Source organism: Pleurodeles waltl, chromosome 7 (genome assembly GCF_031143425.1).
Source record: "Pleurodeles waltl isolate 20211129_DDA chromosome 7, aPleWal1.hap1.20221129, whole genome shotgun sequence".
Lineage (NCBI taxonomy): Eukaryota > Metazoa > Chordata > Amphibia > Caudata > Salamandridae > Pleurodeles > Pleurodeles waltl.
Genome location: NC_090446.1, coordinates 476,161,842 through 476,182,495, shown reverse-complemented (window position 1 = coordinate 476,182,495; position 20,654 = coordinate 476,161,842). Strand labels below are relative to the sequence as shown.

At 45.7% G+C, this 20,654-nt stretch overlaps 1 protein-coding gene across 8 annotated transcripts in view; it reads left to right on the top strand.

Moving 5' to 3' along the window:
- Positions 1-20,654, top strand: part of TAOK2 (TAO kinase 2) — an 873,025-nt gene that overhangs the window by 500,491 nt on the left and 351,880 nt on the right. For all 8 annotated transcript variants that reach the window (XM_069244102.1, XM_069244103.1, XM_069244098.1 and 5 more), the window contains one exon: positions 11,922-12,050. In XM_069244102.1, coding sequence (XP_069100203.1) covers positions 11,922-12,050 — 129 coding nt within the window. The remainder of the gene's footprint in view (positions 1-11,921; positions 12,051-20,654) is intronic.

The following is a 20,654-nucleotide window of genomic DNA, read 5'->3' as shown; positions in this document are numbered from 1 at the left end:
CACCTTCCAAGTAATTTACTTAATGTCTGCTCGGTGAATCGGCTCAAAGGGCTCCTTCATAAGCTGGCCAAGAACAATGTTAAGTTGCCATGCCGGCGGCGGAGGTTTCACTGGAGGAAACAATCTGAAGAGACCTTTGAGAAATTGCTTTACCAATCTGAGAGAGCATAAAGATGGTTTGCCAGGTACTGTGCTCTATCTGGAAATGGCAGCTAGATGAACTCTAATTGAGGAGTGGGCTAGTCCTGAACGTGCCAGCTGTAATAAATACGGCAACACTGCCTCAGGTGCAGAGAATAGAGGATGTATGTTTTGTGCTTCGCACCAAATACAAAACCTCTTCCATTTTAGTCGAGAAGACTTGCTGGTACTCGCTGCACATGCATTTGCTAGCACTTCTCTGCATTCAGGCGGGAGGTCTAAATGTCCAAACTCATTGTTCTCCGGAGCCATGCGTGCAAATTGAGCGATTTGGGGTCCAGATGTCTCACCTGCCCCTGATTGATGGTAAGTAGGTCTTGGATTGGTCTGAGCCTGATGGGTGGAGAGGCTGACAGTAGGAGTAACTCCGTGCACCACGGTTGACGCGGCCACGCTGGAGCTATGAGATCCATTGACAAGGTTCTGATTTCATTTTCCTGATCACCCTTGCGAGGGGGGAATCGGAGGAAAGGCATACGCATAGATCCCTGACCATGCGATTGAAAATGCATTCCCCCATGACCCCTGTTGGTGATGCCAACTTGCATAATGTCAGCATTTGGCTTCTGGGAGGATGCAAATAGGTGGATTGGTGTTAACAAACTCCTCTTACTTTGCAGTCAGAGAAAGAAAAGTGAAGTGAATTATTTGACAGTCTTGTACAAGTGTGTGAAAGGAAAGGCTGTAAAATGTGTTTTTTTTAGTAAAATGTAACAAAATATAAATAACTGTCAATGAACTGTACAGATTAAGCAGTTAGGAAAGCACACATGAAGACCATTTTTTAAAATTCTGAAGTGTGATGGCAATATTTTAATGGGATCAAAACAAACCAATGCCCAGCCTTCTGGGGAGAAAAGAGATGCCAGGAGTATTGTTCCATCAAGGTCTGTACAGGGAACTGATAATTTTCCCCAGGTGATAGTTTTGCCCCTAGACAATCCAAGTACATCCTGCACTGGGGATAATCAGACAGTACATACAAGTGTTAGGCGGAAGCATAACCAGGATCTTAATCCCAGATATCATCAGGGATCTCATGTTTATGCTTCTGTTCAACCATGTGCTATAAATGACGGGTCAAGGGAAGAGGGCATTTGTTTACTTCCTGGTAGGTTGGTTAATCCATCTACTTCTCTTGCTTACTCTTCCCAATCTTACACTGAATTCAAACTCCAGCAAGATGAAAGGTTGGGTCTGGGATACAAAGATCGTACAATATATATGATTGATGTGCCTAAGTTATTGTCAGATGTCTTTGAGAATGAAGAGTCTATGACCAACAAAGCCATTCATTGGCTACGAACCCTTCTTAATTGTCTTTCAGTTATTCGCTCTGACATTCTCATGGTGGAAAGGCACAGCGCTGTGAGGTCAAATTATGATTTTATTTCAGTTTGTCTATCCAATAGGGCTTTGGTGGAGCAATTAATAGACTTCGAAGCACACACACATTATTTAAAGCCTCTGAGAGGGATTGGTATTAGCCTCGTTTCTCAGCATCCTGATTCTGGTTCTATGAGGAACTCTATGTTCGATGGCATCTGTCGCTGTAGATACGCATGTTCTGCAATCGCTCGCCATCTGGTGTTGGGCCGGAGTGTTACAAGTTGTTTTTCTTCGAAGAAGTCTTTCGAGTCACGGGACCGAGTGACTCCTCCTTTTGTCTCCATTGCGCATGGGCGTCGACTCCATCTTCGATTGTTTTTTTTCCGCCATCGGGTTCGGACGTGTTCCTGTCGCTCCGAGTTTCGGAACGGAAAATTAGCTAATTTCGGAAGATTTTCGTCGGTATTGTTGCGTTCGGGATCGGCGTACTTAGATTCCACACCGCATCGAAGATCGAAGAGCTCCGGTGCCCTTCGGGGTAGTTTTTCGATCCTCCGTCGGGGCCTGGTCGGCCCGACCGCGTGCTGAAGAACGCCGATGGAACGGACCCCGTTCCGTTTCTGCCCCAAATGCCACAATAAATACCCCTACACAGACCCAACACTTGGTCTGCAACCTGTGCCTGTCACCTGAGCACAGCGAAGACACCTGCGAGGCCTGTCGTGCGTTCCGGTCCCGAAAAACACTCCGAGACCGTCGAGCCAGAAGACTTCAAATGGCGTCCGCACCGACAGCCCAACGGGAGTTCGAGGAACAGGAAGAAGAAGGTACCTTCTCGATCCAAGACTCAGACTCCGAAGGATTCGACGATACACAAACCGTGAGTAAGACGTCGAAAACCACACAAAGAAACATTTACAAGGCCCAGGGGACGCCACTGCCACCAGGCCATGGCTCGACCCATAAATTCGGTGACCGACCGTCGGCACCGAAAAAGGCCCAAACAGTGCCGAGATCGTCCGACTCCGGTCGAGACACCGGCACGCAGCCTTCTCGGGACCGAGAAAGTGCTGGAGACAAGCCTCGACACCGAGATGCCGGTGTGGACACGGCTCGACGCCGAGACAGCGGCACCGAAACAGATCGACGCCGAGAAGTTTCGGCCCCAAAAAGGAAAAAAGTCACCTCGGAGCCGAAAAAACACGCAGACAAAGTTTCGATGCCGAAACAAACTGCAAGCGACCCAGCTTCAGGCTCTTATACAGAAGAGCACTCGCTAACCTCCCAAATGCAAAAGCATAGGTTTGAGGAAGAGCTACAAGCAACTGATGTGGACCATACGCAAAAGCGTATCTTCATTCAGCAGGGGACAGGAAAAATAAGCACCCTTCCCCCCATTAGGAGAAAGAGAAGGTTGGAGTTCCAGACGGAACAAGCACCACAACCAAAAGTGGTGAAAAGAGTTACACCACCACCCTCTCCTCCGCCCGTGATTAACGTTTCACCAGCACAAACTCCATCACACTCCCCAGCTCACACCACCATGAGCCAGGGTGACCAAGATCAGGACGCATGGGACCTATACGACGCCCCAGTGTCCGATAACAGCCCGGAGGCATACCCTACAAAGCCATCTCCACCAGAAGACAGCACCGCGTACTCTCAGGTGGTGGCTAGAGCAGCACAATTTCACAACGTAAGCCTCCACTCAGAACAGGTCGAGGATGATTTCTTGTTCAACACACTCTCCTCCACCCACAGCTCATACCAAAGCCTGCCTATGCTCCCTGGTATGCTCCGGCACGCAAAAGACATATTTAAGGAGCCGGTCAAAAGTAGGGCAATCACACCAAGGGTGGAAAAAAAGTATAAGCCGCCTCCTACGGACCCGGTTTTCATCACTACACAGCTGCCCACCAGACTCTGTTGTTGTAGGAGCAGCTAGGAAAAAGGCCAACTCTCACACATCTGGAGATGCACCACCCCCAGATAAAGAAAGCCGCAAGTTCGATGCAGCTGGTAAAAGAGTCGCAGCACAAGCTGCAAACCAGTGGCGCATCGCGAACTCCCAGGCACTACTTGCGCGCTATGACAGAGCCCACTGGGACGAGATGCAACATCTCATTGAACATCTGCCCAAGGACTTCCAAAATAGGGCAAAACAAGTGGTTGAGGAGGGACAGACCATCTCCAACAACCAGATACGCTCCTCCATGGACGCTGCAGATACAGCTGCACGGACAATTAATACATCTGTAACTATCAGAAGGCATGCATGGCTCCGAACGTCTGGATTTAAACCAGAGATTCAACAAGCAGTTCTCAATATGCCTTTTAATGAAAAAGAACTGTTCGGTCCAGAAGTGGACACAGCGATTGAGAAACTCAAAAAAGATACGGACACTGCCAAAGCCATGGGCGCACTCTACTCCCCGCAGAGCAGAGGGAATTACAGCACATTCCGTAAAACGCCCTTTCGAGGGGGGTTTCGGGGTCAAAGCACACAAGCCAGCACCTCACAAGCAACACCGTCCAGTTACCAGGGACAGTATAGAGGAGGTTTTCGGGGACAATATAGAGGAGGGCAATTCCCTAGAAATAGAGGGAGATTTCAAAGCCCCAAAACCCCTACTACTAAACAATGACTCACATGTCACTCACCCCCTCCACACAACACCAGTGGGGGGAAGAATAGGTCATTATTACAAAGCATGGGAGGAAATCACTACAGACACTTGGGTTCTAGCAATTATCCAACATGGTTATTGCATAGAATTTCTACAATTCCCTCCAAACATACCACCAAAAGCACAAAATTTAACAACACACCATTCCAATCTCCTGGAGATAGAAGTGCAGGCACTATTGCAAAAGAATGCAATCGAATTAGTGCCAAACACACAAATAAACACAGGAGTTTACTCACTGTACTTTCTGATACCAACGAAGGACAAAACGCTGAGACCAATCCTAGACCTCAGAGTAGTGAACACTTTCATCAAATCAGACCACTTCCACATGGTCACACTACAAGAAGTATTGCCATTGCTAAAACTACACGACTACATGGCAACTTTAGACCTCAAGGATGCTTATTTCCATATACCAATACACCCATCGCACAGGAAATACCTAAGGTTTGTATTCAAAGGAATACATTACCAATTCAAGGTACTGCCTTTCGGATTAACAACCGCACCAAGAGTCTTTACCAAATGTCTAGCGGTAGTCGCTGCACACATAAGAAGGCAGCAAATACATGTGTTCCCATATTTGGACGACTGGCTAATCAAGGCCCATTCGTTCATACAGTGCTCAAATCACACAAATCAGATCATACAAACCCTCTTCAAACTCGGGTTCACCGTCAACTTTACAAAATCCAACATTCTGCCGCGCAAGGTACAACAATACCTAGGAGCCATAATAGACACATCAAAGGGAGTAGCCACTCCAAGTCCACAAAGAATTCTAAATTTCAACACCATCATACAACGCATGTATCCAACACAAAAGATACAGGCAAAGATGGTATTACAACTCCTAGGCATGATGTCATCATGCATAGCCATTGTCCCAAACGCAAGACTGCACATGAGGCCCTTACAACAATGCCTAGCATCACAGTGGTCTCAAGCACAGGGTCACCTTCTAGATCTGGTGTTAATAGACCGCCAAACTTACCTCTCGCTTCTGTGGTGGAACAACATAAATTTAAACAAGGGGCGGCCTTTCCAAGACCCAGTGCCACAATACGTAATAACAACAGATGCTTCCATGACAGGGTGGGGAGCACACCTCGATCAACACAGCATACAAGGACAATGGAACGTACATCAAACAAAACTGCATATCAATCACCTAGAACTTCTAGCAGTTTTTCAAGCACTAAAAGCTTTCCAACCAATAATAGTTCACAAATACATTCTCGTCAAAACAGACAACATGACAACAATGTATTATCTAAACAAGCAGGGAGGGACGCACTCCACGCAGTTAAGCCTGCTAGCACAGAAAATTTGGCATTGGGCAATTCACAACCAAATTCGCCTAATTGCACAGTTTATACCAGGGATCCAAAATCAACTCGCAGACAATCTCTCTCGAGATCACCAACAGGTCCACGAATGGGAAATTCACCCCCAAATTCTGAACACTTATTTCAAACTCTGGGGAACACCTCAGATAGACTTGTTTGCGACAAGGGAGAACGCAAAATGCCAAAACTTCGCATCCAGATACCCACACAAACAATCCCAAGGCAATGCCCTATGGATGAACTGGTCAGGGATATTTGCTTACGCTTTTCCTCCTCTCCCTCTCCTTCCTTACCTGGTAAACAAACTCAGTCAAAGCAAACTCAAACTCATATTGATAGCACCAACTTGGGCAAGGCAACCCTGGTACACAACGCTGCTAGACCTATCAGTGGTACCCTGCATCAAATTGCCCAACAGGCCAGATCTGTTGACACAGCACAACCAAAAGATCAGACACCCAGATCCAGCATCGCTGAATCTAGCAATCTGGCTCCTGAAATCCTAGAATTCGGGCACTTACAACTTACCCAAGAATGTATGGAAGTCATAAAACAAGCCAGAAGGCCATCCACCAGGCACTGCTATGCAAGTAAATGGAAGAGGTTTGTTTGCTACTGCCATATTAATCAAATACAACCATTACACACAACTCCAGAACATGTAGTGGGTTACTTGCTTCACTTACAAAAATCTAACCTAGCTTTCTCTTCCATTAAGATTCACCTTGCAGCAATATCTGCATACCTGCAGACTACCTATTCAACTTCCCTATATAAGATACCAGTCATTAAAGCATTCATGGAGGGCCTTAGGAGAATTATACCACCAAGAACACTACCTGTTCCTTCATGGAACCTAAATGTTGTCCTAACTAGACTTATGGGTCCACCTTTTGAACCCATGCACTCCTGCGAAATACAGTTCCTAACCTGGAAGGTGGCATTTCTCATCGCCATTACTTCCCTAAGAAGAGTAAGCGAGATTCAGGCGTTTACAATACAGGAACCTTTTATACAACTACACAAAAATAAAGTCGTCCTAAGGACCAATCCTAAATTTTTGCCAAAGGTTATTTCACCGTTCCATCTAAATCAAACAGTGGAACTTCCAGTGTTCTTTCCACAGCCAGATACCGTAGCTGAAAGGGCACTACATACATTAGATGTCAAAAGAGCATTGATGTATTACATTGACAGAACAAAAAACATCAGAAAGACTAAACAACTCTTTATTGCCTTTCAAAAACCTCACGCAGGAAACCCAATTTCAAAACAAGGTATAGCCAGATGGATAGTTAAATGCATCCAAATCTGCTACCTTAAAGCTAAACGACAGCTGCCCATTACACCAAGGGCACACTCAACCAGAAAGAAAGGTGCTACCATGGCCTTTCTAGGAAACATCCCAATGCAAGAAATATGTAAGGCAGCCACATGGTCTACGCCTCACACATTCACCAAGCACTACTGTGTAGACGTGTTATCCGCACAACAAGCCACAGTAGGTCAAGCCGTATTAAGGACATTATTTCAGACTACTTCCACTCCTACAGGCTGATCCACCGCTTTTGGGGAAATAACTGCTTACTAGTCTATGCAGAACATGCGTATCTACAGCGACAGATGCCATCGAACTGAAAATGTCACTTACCCAGTGTACATCTGTTCGTGGCATCAGTCGCAGTAGATTCGCATGTGCCCACCCGCCTCCCCGGAAGCCTGTAGCAGTTTGGAAGTTACCTTCAATTATTTATATATGTATCATCTCAACCTTAAATAGGTGCATACTTAGTCACTCCATTGCATGGGCACTATTACTACAATTCAACTCCTACCTCACCCTCTGCGGGGAAAAACAATCGAAGATGGAGTCGACGCCCATGCGCAATGGAGACAAAAGGAGGAGTCACTCGGTCCCGTGACTCGAAAGACTTCTTCGAAGAAAAACAACTTGTAACACTCCGGCCCAACACCAGATGGCGAGCGATTGCAGAACATGCGAATCTACTGCGACTGATGCCACGAACAGATGTACACTGGGTAAGTGACATTTTCATTTTACTTTAGGTTGTCAATCACAAGTAGAACTGAAAACCCCTTCCATACCAATAGTTACTGGATGACTAAATGTCACACAGGAAGTGCCCTTGGGGGCATCTAATGGGGTTATACACTCTGCGGGAACTGTTATCCCTACTGCTGGTTCTGAGTCGTCCAAAGCTAAGCTATTGTTAGTGTCATGGAACCTAGCGGGACTAGGAAAGAAATTGGGAGATATAGAGTGGACTACCTGCATTAATTGTCAGGATGTTTGTTTCTTTCAAGAAACCTGGGCTGAGGAACAGATTCACATACAAGGGTTTACCTCATATAGCATTCCTGCCCGACCTCCAGAGAAGGGTTTAGGTTGTGCAAAAGGAGGTTTATTGATGTTATTAAATAAGAAGTTATATTATGACCATTTGCTGTTAACAATAGATTCAGTGGACATGATGGGAGTCCAACTTACATTCCACCAGGATTTAAAGATTGTTTTAAATAATGTTTATTCCTGTGCGGTATCTCGTGGCTTGAAGTCCCAGACATTATGTCAATTGTTTGATTTTTATTTTTGGATACCTTACACCCTTCGACTTTGTTAATAATAGGAGGTGATTTGAATTGTACTTTTGAACCCTCTGTCTTGATTAATGGGTTAACTGATGAAGATGATGAATTGTGGGGAATCCTGCAACTAACGAATACAAGCCAATGTATCTGCTCTTGTGTGACCTCCCAGTTGGCCACTTTGTCTAAAATATGGACTTAGGGCCTGCAATGGACGTACGTCCTCAGATTTACATATGGCGCCCACATTCAGGAGAGGTATTTCCTCCAGTAGCATTGACTACTTACTAGTGGATGTTAGATTGTGGCCTGTATTAAAAGATATGAAGGTGGAACCTCGTTGTGAGAGCGACCATAATCCTTTACTTCTTACCTTTAGTGGAGATGTATTCAGGAGATCCTCACATATATTCAATGCACAGTGGTCCCTCCTCCCTTGCTGAGCAACAACCACATTAGAGTTTGTTGGCCGAAGGTAATGTCCAACCCCTTTCTAATAACTGGGATTTATAAGGCCTTTATCGATGAGATAGTAGATTACGAAGAATATGATGTCAGCAGTATCCCCATCCTTAGCATTCATGAGTCACTGTTGAAGAAGCTGCAGAGCTTCTTCTACAAAAATACCTCGTCCAACTCTATAGTTTCTAATACAACAGTTACTAATGTATGGTTTAACAAGGATTGTGCAAAGGCTAAGTTGGCATTAAAAACTGCAATTATAGATGGTTCTTTGGGGGAGATTCGATCTACTAGATGTATATTTAAAAAGGTGACAACGCATGTGAAAAAGATATGGGAAGACTCTGCTTGGCAGGGCTTGCTTGCTGCAGCAAAATTAAAAAAATAAGCTATTCTGGGAAATATCAAAAAGACAGAGGGAACAGGTGTAGCTTTAGGAATCATATACAACCTGAGACTCATTTCACCCAACTTTATGTTGCTCCACCTACTCCACCAAATAGCAGTTTTTGTGATCTAGCGCGTTTACCCTCAGTTACTTCTATTGAGTGTTTTTATCCATCTGGCCAGGATATTCATATACCAGTAGACTGTATTTTCCTCTCCTTAGAGGAGACATTAAATGTGATTAATTCCTTAAAATCAGGCAAGGCTCCGGGACCTGACAAGATACCTGGAGATTTATATAAATTGGAACCGATTAGTTGGTCCTGGTATATAAATCTGCTTTCAAATAAAATTGCTGCAGGGGGTGCAATTCCGAGTACCTGGAAAGGTGCAGAGATCATTCCTATTTATAAAAAAAGGAACGCTTATCTGCCTCTTAATTATAGACCTATCAGTCTTATTGATAATTTACAAAAAAAAAATGCGAAAGAACTTCTGGATAGACTGATGAATTGGGCACATGATCATCAGGTCTTTTCTCCCTTGCAGGTGGGCTTCCCCCCCTAAAACCAGCACAATAGACCAGGTATTCAAATTAGCTTCTGTATTGGAAGTATGTAGTCCTTGCCAAACAACCCCTATACGTTGTCTTTGTGGACCTACGGTCAGCTTTTGATCTGGTCCAGAGGAAGAAGTTATGGGAAGTTGTGCTTAGGTTAAAAACCCCACTTAATATAGTTGAACTCCTGAGGCGGCTACATGAGAATACTTATGCACAGGTGAGGTGTGGAGATCAAGGAGAGTTGACAGATAAAATCCCTACTCAGAGGGATGTACGCCAAGGCTGTGCTATGGCCCTGTTTTTAATTACTTTTTTCACAATGAGGTAGTACCTATATTGCTCTCCTGTCAAAATGATGCCCCAACTCTGAATTTCCAAAAGATACCCATTTTACTGTTTGCCGATGATTCACTTCTAATTTCTAAGACTCCGATGCGTCTCCAAATCCTTGTAGATCAATTTAAATCTTTTTGTTTGGATTACGGTTTAGAGTTGAATATTGACAAAACCAGGTTAATGGTGTTTGGCCTAGGTTCACGTGGCAGATGCACCATTGGCCTGGATGGGTCTATATTGACCCGGGTTAATTCAATTGATTACTTAGGTGTGAGGATATCAAGTAATTTGCTTTGGGAGGATCAGATTGAGAAGAGTGTGGGGCTTCTTCAGAATAGAGCAGCTGTTAAATAAGTTCTGTATTTAAAGCTGTTTCTCCAGCCATTAAAAGTTACTTGGCAAAGACGCAGGGAGCGGCTGCCTATGGTGCTGAAGTATGGGGATTCTCTGATTGTAAAAAATTGTCTGTTGGAGAAAACAATTTTGCTAGGGCTTTAACTGCTTGCCCGCGGAATACTCCGTTAATACCATTGTTTTGGGATTTGGGGTTTAAACGCATAATGGATCTGATTATCCTAAGATCTCTACTCTATTGGGTAAGAATTTGGACGGTTCCCGAACTTGTTATATACAGGGACTTCTTTTGTGATCTTTTGAAGAGACCCAGTGCGACCTCCATTCCATGGGTCAAACGTGTCAAACTGGTTTCACTTTCTGGGACTGAGAAGTTTTTGGGAAAATCCTCAAAACTTGGAAAAAACTCAGTTCCGTTTGGTAAACAACATATTGGTCCTACGTAAGAACTGAGTTAATTCGTAGTAATTCTAATAGTCGTTTGACTAGCTTTTATGGACTTTAAGTTGATTCCTCAGTTTGACCCATATTTGGACCTTATATCAGATCTGCGGGGGAAAAAGTTGTACGCATGTTTTTGATTTGGGAATCTTCTGTTATCTTTGATAAGTAGATGGGGGTCTGTTCCTTCTTCTGACCTGTGTCCTGTATGTCATGGTAGCTCAGAAACAGTGGAGCACTTTATGTTATTTTGTCCCGTTTATTTTAGACCACGATCAAAATGGATTCACACTACTTGCCGTGCCTTGGGTGTGAATCAGTGTTGTACAGCAATGAGGATTTTAAGGAGTGATACTTCCAAATTTTTGACTGTGGCAGTTAGCTAGTTCCTTGTGGCTGCATGGCACATACAAAGTTGTTTTTTAAATAGTAGTTCTTCATGAATTATTTTAAGTGTACAGTACTTAAAAAAAAATGTATGTCCATGATCACATGTTATTAGATGTTTATAATGTTATATTTTTTTATAAATATTCCCTTGATTATAATTTATTTTTATTGTATTTGATGATACTTTGATGGTCATGTAACCGAATAAAGCTTGTGCTGATGATGAAAAAACCAAGGCACTTTACATGTTGGTGCACCAATGATAAATATTCACTGAAGTCCGATTTCCACACATTATCATTTGTGTGCAATATAGATTTATAAGTAAAACTGTATGTCAATGCAAAGTTAGTGGCCCTTTTAATGGAAAAAGCTCTGTCTGTAAATGAGAGGATGCTACCACACTATGCTGTCATTACATAAATAAATCGCAAGTCTCATGTCCAGTAAAGCTAGGTCGGTTGTGAAAAATTGGGTTGTCATGCTTCTCAAAAGTTTGAGAACCGCAGTAAACTATAGAACTACTGAGGTTTGGCCTGTCTACAATAACTATGGCTATGGTCCGTTAGATAATTGTTTTGTTGGGATATTCTCTATTGTTACTTTGTTTCCACTAGTGGTGTTTTATTAATGTCTGCAATTCTGAAACTAGGGAAGCCCTGACCCTCATCTCCAGATGTTACAAACAGCCTTGGCAAGTGATGTGGCTGTGCTATTTAGTCCCCTTGATCCATACTGTTTGCTGCTAACATTCTTTTTTTTGTGAAAACAAATGCAATATCATTGCTATTTCTGTTCTCTCTTCCTTTTCAGGAGCATGACAATCTCTATGATGACCCCTACCAGCCGGAGGTGGAACCTCAGCAGTCGTCTACTGCAGCGAGACGGAGAGCCTACTGCCGTAACCGGGACCACTTCGCCACAATCCGCACTGCTTCTCTAGTGAGTATCCAGAAACAATCTGTGCTAACTACATTAAAGGAAGAGGTCTTCTTGATGAGACTTTCGATGCTGTTCTAAACAACACAGTCTGTTTCTTCCTCTCAGAATAATAAGTCAATGGTGTCTATATATGTTTTTGTAGTCCACTGCTTAGTCCAGATAATTTAATTTTTTGCCTGGGTTAGAGCCCTCAACTGAGTGGTAAATGTTTTAAAGGGTGCTGGACACCATTCAGGGGACTGTGGTAACATGGTAGGATGGGGTCTCGGGGAACACCAGGGCTTCTTGGGCACACCACATGGTAGTTGAGACAGTTTTTCACTAATGCCCTCCAGTCTGTCTTACTAGGGCTCTGCAAACTGGTACAAGGACAACCTGTTCTGCACTCCACTCTCTGGATAATGAGGACAAGCTGTCAAAGGCTTTGTTTGGTGGTGGGGGGAGGGGACAGGAGGAGGGCATTAGTATTATCTATTTTTGCCTCTGTCAAGCCTCTGGGGAACCCCTGGACTCTGTGCACACTATATCTCATTTTGATATAGTATATTAAGAGCGAGCTTCCTACACTGGGTACAAATTACATTAAATCAGTGGGTCCTTTCTGTTATAATTAATACATTAAGGCCCATATTAGACCTTAGGCCCCTACCAAGTACATCATGTCAAGGCACTTCCACATGGTAATGCTCCAAGAAGTAATACAATTGCTCCAGCATAGGAGACTTCATGACAGCCATAGATCTCTGACACCTGTTTCCACATTCCAATACATCCAGCCCATGGACACTACCTCTGTTTTCAAGTAAGTGGCCAACATTACCTGTTCACGATGCTGCCATTCAGAGTAACTACTTCTTCAAGAATATTCACAAAATGTCTTGCAGTAGTAAAAGCTCACCTCAGAAAGGGGTGAGGGGGATGGGGCACCTGTGTTCCCACACCTAGACAATTGGCTGATCAAGAGTGCAAGCAAACAGCAATGTCTGCAGAACTCTCAGAAGATAATCAGCCTTCTACACAAGTTTGGCTTCACTCTCAGTACAACAAAATCTCAGCTTCAACCTTTACAAGTGGAAAAGTTCCTAGACGCCACCCTGGACTTCATTACAGCCAAGGCCTATCTCATTCCTGCAAGAGTTTCAGAGTACCAGACAAGATTGTTTCTTTTTCAGCCACAGTGTCCAGTCACAGTAAAATAAGTGATGAGCATTTTAGGGATGATGGCTTCATGTATCTTAATAGTCCCACAAGCAAGTCTGCTTATGCGCCTCCTTTAACAGTGCCTCCGATCACAATGCTTTGATCGAGACTTCTAGTTGCAGATTCCTTGCCTTTAAATTTCCCCCCGACGTCAGACTGGATCCGGAGAATTTTTGTGAGCAGTATCCCTCCGCTGTTAGGAGGTGTTGATCGGCTCTGCATCAGTCTTCAGCGTTGTCCCTGCCTGATATGACATGGCGATTCCTACTCCGGCACCCTGTTGTCAGTACTTTTCTTTCCGCACCAGCTAGCGGTGATCCAAAGAGAGATACCCCTTAGTCGTTTTTTGACTGTCTTTTTTGAATTTTTGTGGAACATTGTGAATTTTCAATTCCTGGTGCGACAAGGATGTAATCGAGGAATAGCTGGTTCAAGCCCTGCTGTTCCTGTCATCGGGCGATGACCTTGATGGATCCGCACCTCGTGTGTCTTTGGTGCTTGGTGTGCGACCACAACCCGAAGTCATGCTCTGAGAGTCGAGCCATGCATCCGAAAGCTTTGAGAGAGCGGTCCCTTAGGCTGATAGCGGCCCGTGGCTCGACTCTGTGGGAGTTGAGAGGAAGGTCCTAGGATCAGTAACAGAGTCCTCCATCGTCTTCTTCCCACTCCAAGGCCTCAGTGTGATCGAGTAAATAGAGGCACAAAAATAGTTCTTTGACTTCTTCTCATCCGTCGAGTGGCGGGATGAGGGAGCGTCGACATTCCATGCCTCACTCGGCAGAGCCTGTACCTAGCCTGACTCAGCACCTCCCTTAGTTTCCAGGAGCCATAGCAAGCCCTTGCCCAACTCAACAGTTTTATGAGGCTATGTGCCTCATTTGTGGGCAGTCTGACACCACTGGAGCACCTTCAGGCCCTGCGGAGTTGGGAGGGGCTCTTTCGGGTTCCATGCCGTCTGCTTCAGCCCCGGGTGGAACCCATGGATCCAGTCATGGATCTGGACCAGCATTGGTCACACCACTCTGACCTTCCCCGATGTCAATCCTGAAGCAAATGGGCAGCGCCATCCCCAGTCTTATACCAAACTCTGACATGGAGCTGGATGGGCTTTGTACAATGCAGACACTAGCAGGAGCCTTTCCTTCTATGTTGGATCCTGAGTCCCTTTCTTCTGGGCTAGGTTACGGTGAGGAATGGGAGGGGGTCGCTGGACCCTTTAGAATAATAGCAGCAAGACTGCATACAGACTTGGGTGAAGCCAGCGGACTGGATACTTATTCAGGTACTGGCATGCTTTCTCCCCCTTCCGTGGCTGTGGAGGAGGGAGCTTTCTATTCTTTGGTGATGAAAAGAGCAGCTGAGGTCCTGAACCTTGAGTTACCTTTGGTGGCGGTCAGGACTAAACTCCCGACAGAGGTGCTTCAACCTGGAGCTTCCTGCTGAGAATCCATGCTCCCATTTAATGGGGCCCTTGCGGATGTCCTACTGTTTACCTGGTAAAAACCCAGCACAGGGGCTCCTGTGAACAGGACAGTTGCCTCCCTTCCCTTCGGGACTACTCCATCCATGCCACCATCCTACAATCAGATGATTGAGGATCCCTTCTCTTCGAATAAGTTATGGCTCTCTTGGCCTGGGGAGCCGTAGAGAGGGTTCCTGTGCCAGAAGTAGGTTGTGGTTGCTATTTCTGCTACTTTCTGGCACCCAAAAAGGACCAGGGCAACCTCCCTATCCTAGACTTTCGGTCCTTCAATCTCTTCCTCAAGAAGGACAGGTTCAGGATGCTCATTCTGACTTATGTTCTATCTTCCCTGAAGCCAGGAGACTGGATGGTAGCATTGGACTTGCAGGACCCTTATTTTCATACTCCCGTCCTGCCTGCCCACAGATGTTACTTGAAGTTCACTGTGGGCCATAAGCACTTTAATTTCACTCTGATCCCCTCTCTTGTCTTACCAACTCTGCTCGAGTGTTAACCAAGGTGGTGACTGTGGTCGCAGCTCATCTGCAAAAGTCAGGGGACTACTGGATTTTGAAAATGGACTCGCCCCAGGCGATCTTTTCCCACCTCCAGACTACAGTGGGCCTCATGAATTTGCTGGGGTTCACTATAAACTTGCCGACGTCACACCTACTCCCTCTTAGAGGATCCATTTAATCGGAGCTGGATAGAGGGCAGTTTCGGGCTTATCCTCTCGAGCCGTGAGTCCAGGATATTCAGGCTATGATACCGATGTTTCAGACTCTGTCCTGGATTTTGGTGAGAATGACTCTGAGGCTGCTGGGCCGCATGTCTCCTGCATCGTGCTGGTGACACATGCCACATGTGGGTTCTGCAATGGAACCTGCAGTTTCAGTGGGTGCAGCATCAGAAGAATCTCTCCGACAAGGTCCAAATCTGAGAGGGAACAGTGCAAGATCTCCAGTGGTGGTTAACGAACTGTGATTGGGTCAGGGACAGATTCCTCCCCTTTCCCGAACCAGATCTAACAGTAGTGGCAGATACATCACTCCTAGAATGGGGTGATGGGGTGGCCATCTGGGAGAGATGGAGATCAGAGGCATCTGGTCTCCGGCAGAATCCAGACTCCACATCAAGCAGTTGAGGGTCCGTGCAATCCGGCTAGCATTGAAGGAATGTCTTCTCTCTATCAAAGGGAAATGGTACAGGCGTTCACAGACCCCACCACCATATGGTACTGCAACGAGTAGGGCGTGGTGGGGTTATGGAACCTTTGACAAGAGGATTTGCAACTCTGGACGTGGCTGGAACAGCAAAGCATATCCTAGGTGGTTCAACATCAGGCACGCTCTCTGAACGCCAAACCAGGCAAACTCAGCTGAAAATGCCTAGTGGATCATGAATGATGTCTCCATTTACAGGTGTGCCACAAGGTCTCTTTCAGCAGTGGGGAGAGCCTTGGTCACATCTGTTTGCCTCCACAAAGAATGTGCAATGTCAGCAGTTTTGCAGGTTGGAATTTCCAAGATGACAGTCACTCAGGTTTGTTTTGTCTTGGGTGGAATTCAGGCCCCCTGTACACTTTTCTGCCCATACCACTTCTGCCCAGGGTTCTCAAGAGGATCCGGAACGACTGGCCCTAAGTAATCGGTCTGGTATCCCGAGCTGCTGAGCATGTCCATCGATCATCTGATCACTCTCTTTGGGAGCATCTTCTGTCACAGCAGCAAGGGTGGGTTCTGCACCCTAGCCTGTACACTCTCTGCCTACTTGCATGGAGATTGAACAGAGACAGTTGACAGCTTTTGACTATCCTCCTAAAGTCTATAATGTAATCTTGGCATCCCTCCACCAAAATGTCATACGCCTGTCTGAAGAAATGTGTGGCACGCTGAACAAGCAAGTCTGTTTACCCCCCTCTCTGTCCCTCTCTGAGGTGAGGTTGTTTATCCTTTCCTTAGCCCAGCAGGGCTCTGCTTTTTTTGAGGTTGCCTGATCAACCTTCTTTGTTTAGGTTCCCTATTTTACAGAGGTTCCTCAAAGGTCTTTAACACCTTTTTCCAACATCCCCATTCATTATGCCCGAATAGGATCTGAACTTGGTTTTGACATTTCTGATGTGTGCTCCTTTCAAGCCCCTCCACAATTGTCCTCTGAAGCTTCTCGTTTTGTAAAACAGCCTTCCTTGTAGCCATTACATCTGCCCACAGGATGAGTGAGATGCAGGCATGGTCATCTAAGCCTCCCTACCTTTCCATCTATCCTGACAAAGCTTTGCACTAGGGCTTCTTTTCTGTCAAAAGTGCCCACTTTTTAATCACTCCCACATCCTTCTAAGGAAGAGGAGAGATGTCCATCATGAGACCTGAGCCCCCTTATTGGTTCAGCTGAACTGGTCCCCCAGTCCCAGCTTGCAGTATCTTTCTAGCCAGACCTTTCTTCATAGGAAAACATTAGGACACTGACACTGAAAAGCATCTCTACATCCGGATGCCCTGTGCCTCCTGAAGGCCCCTGTTGGTGCTGCCTTGGTCTTTGCCATACATTTACCTTAATTCCAGAATGCAGTGTGTTCCTTTTCCCATAGGATATCATTAGGGCACCAAATGCTGAAAAGCACTTCTGCACCTAGACAACCAGTGCCTTCCGAGGTGACCTTTGTGCTTCCTTGAACCCTGCCCCATACTCGCCTTAAGTTCGGAAAATTGGTCCTGTAAGTAGCTGTAAAGTACCTGAATGTAGTATATCCTTTCTTCCAATGATAACAGTTCCACTACAGAAATTGCACTGAGTGTTGATTTTGCAAACGTGTAAAAAAAATCATAACTAAACGTACTTACCTGAACGTGATGATCTTGGTGCCTAACATTTTATAAAGATAAATGCTATTTTTTATAAATTGGTGTGGATCTCCTTATTCAGTTGTGTATCATTTATTGACTGTGTGCATGTAGCGGATGTCTAATGCTTCTTTTTGATAAGCCTAAGTCTGCTCAGTCGCATTACCCCCATGAGAGCACCTTGGGATTGCTAGAGCAACTCCCTGTTCAGTCATAAGGAAATCCCTGGACTCTTTGCACGGTATACCTCATTTTGGTATACCATATAAAGAGCCAGCTTCCTTCACCTTGATTGTGCAAAAAAGTTCTGGGTGGATAATCAACTCTTTGTCGGTTATATCGGTGCAAATAAAGGTCAGGCAATGCAGAAGTGGACCATCTCCAGGTGGGTTGTTCTCTGCATTAAGATCTACTATGCACCGGCCAAAGAGCATCCACCTGAAGGTTTGCATGTTCATTCTATCTGAGCAACAGTTGCGACCACTACATTAGCATGTGATGTTCCAGTCCATGACATCTGTCTGATGGCAACTTGGGCATCTCTGCACACGTTTACCAAACAGTACTGCCTAGACGTAGGTCTGTAGGGACATGTACTTTGCCCGTTTGGTCCTGCAGGACTTTCTAGTATGATCTTGGTTCGCAGACCCACCTTTGTGATGGTATTGCTTGGGTATTCAAAGGTAAGGAATCTGCAACTTGAAGTCTCTATTAGATGAACAAGTTACTTACCTTCTGTGATGCCTTATCGGGTTGCAGTTTCCTTACACATCCCACCATCCTCCATGCAGGAAGGTACCCTTTTTTGGCATGGTTACCCCCACTTTTTGCCTGCTTTTAGTGTGCTTAGACTGTTTTCACTGGGATCCTGCTAACCAGGACCCCAGTGACTGTGTGCTTTCCCTCTAAATGCAGTTGCTTAGGACGTTTGTACACTCAACAATTGGCATTCTGGTGCCGCCTTATAAGTTCCTAGTATATGTTACTTGGGTACCCAGGGCTTTGGGGCAGCAGGCATTCCCCCCCATGGGCTGCAGTATGTATTGTACCACCCATGGGAGCCCATGAAAAATGTGTCCGCAGGCCTGTCATTGCAGCCTGAGAGAAAAGGTGCATGCACCCTTTCATCACAGGTCACTGCACCAGGTCACTGTAAGTCACCCCATGGTAGGCCCTTCTAGCCCAGAGGGTAGGGTGCAGGTCCCTGTGCTGAGGGCACCCCTCCGTGAGAAGAGGTGCCCCTATGAACTCCAGCTCCATGACACTACCTGTGTCCAGCTACATAATGGGAACTCCGAACCTGGGCATGTTTGGACTCAGTATGAGAGCTGTACTTTTCAAGAGTTGAGGGAGATAAGTGCTTCCAGGAAGTTAAAGACCTGGAGAAATCCCAAAAAGAATCTTCTTCCCGGATTACTATTCCAGGCTGACCAGGAAAACCCAGGCAGCCAGGGGGAGGAGGAAGTAGAAACTAACTCAGCAATCCTAGACAGGGTAGACTTAGGCTACACTTAGGAGAGTCAGGAAGAAACTGGGGAGCACCACAGCCCTGTTAGGAACACTGCAGGTAGTGAAAATGGGGTTGACTCAAGCAGGACCACCTTTACTCCTAGAGGATTGGTACAGAGGGTCTCCAGGAGGAAGGATAGGTCCTCCCCATCTGCCAGTACCAATGTCTCATCAGTATCTGATGGGACACATCACTCTAATTCAGAGGGAGTCCATAGATGGGGAATTCCATAGGTTGAAATTAGACCAGGACACACAGACTGCAGCAGCAGATAACCCTAGAAAGGGACGCTCTGGCAGTGGAGAGGGAAAGGCATATTTGGGGGCTAGCTCACCATGGTGGTAGCAGCAATACCTTTAGGGACACCAGGGCCAGGTAGGACCCCTGTGACTTTAGGAACCTGAGTAAGATAGTCCCACCTTACAATGTGGGAGATGACATTCACAAATGGTTCACTGTCTTAGAGAGGGCCTGTAAAGTACAGAAGGTCCCTCAAAGATAGTGGGCTGCAATTTTGTGACTCTCCGTCTCTGGCAAAGGCAGAGATAAACTTCTCAGAGAAGGGAATGCAAATGATGATCAAACACTCAAGAATGCTCTCTTTGATGGGCTTGGGCTAACCACTGGACAGTGTAGAATCAAGTTCAGGGAGACTAAAAAGGAGTCCTCCCAGGATTGGGTAGATGTTGTGGACGGCTCTGTTAAAGCTCTGGAAGGCTGGTTGCATGGAAGCAATGCAAGTGACTATCAAGGCTTGTACAACCTAATCTTGAGAGCACATCCTTAACAATTACATTTCTGATCAGCTGTATCAGTACCTGGTGGAATCTTCTCTGATCTGTCCCCAAAAATAGGGAAAGAAGGCAGACAAATGGGTCTGCACCAGGGTAGGTAGGAAAGCTCCCACTGGGGGTGACCACAAGATGAAGGATTCGGGTAAGAATCAGGACAAGGGTGGGGACAAACACACAAAAAGTCTTCAACAGGCCCACAAAACTCTTCTAGGGTGGGCCTGAGTCCTCTTTATCTGCCCACATGAAACATTGGTGCCACATATGTAGACGAAAAGGCCATAAGGCAAGTGACAGCACCTGTCCTAAAAATAGCACCAAGCCTTCTACCACTACTAGTGGTAATAGTTAGTTCAAAAGTGTAGCTGGGCTCACCTTGGGTAATCTAGTGGGCTCTGGGCTAGTCAGAGACCATTGAGGCTGTTTTTTGCTCTCTGAGGGTGACATTGATCTTGCCACCCTAGCTGCTTGTGACCTTAAGATGGATAAGTACAGGCAGCATCCCTTGATACATTGTGTTGAGGCAGAGGCTTACAGGGAAACAGGTGCCAGTGTCACAATGGTGACTGAGAAAATAGTGTCACCTGACCAACACCTGCTTGGTCACGTGTACCAAGTGACTGATGCTCACAACAACACTCAGTGCCACCCTATGGCAGTTGTTGACTTTAGCTTGGAGTGGGAGGGAAAGGGGGGTGGTATTTACTGGCCTTAAGAAAGTTGTAGTGTCCTCTGATCTACAAGTGTCTGCTCGGTAATGACTTGGAGACTTCAGCTTGGGCTGAAGTGGAGTTGGAGGCC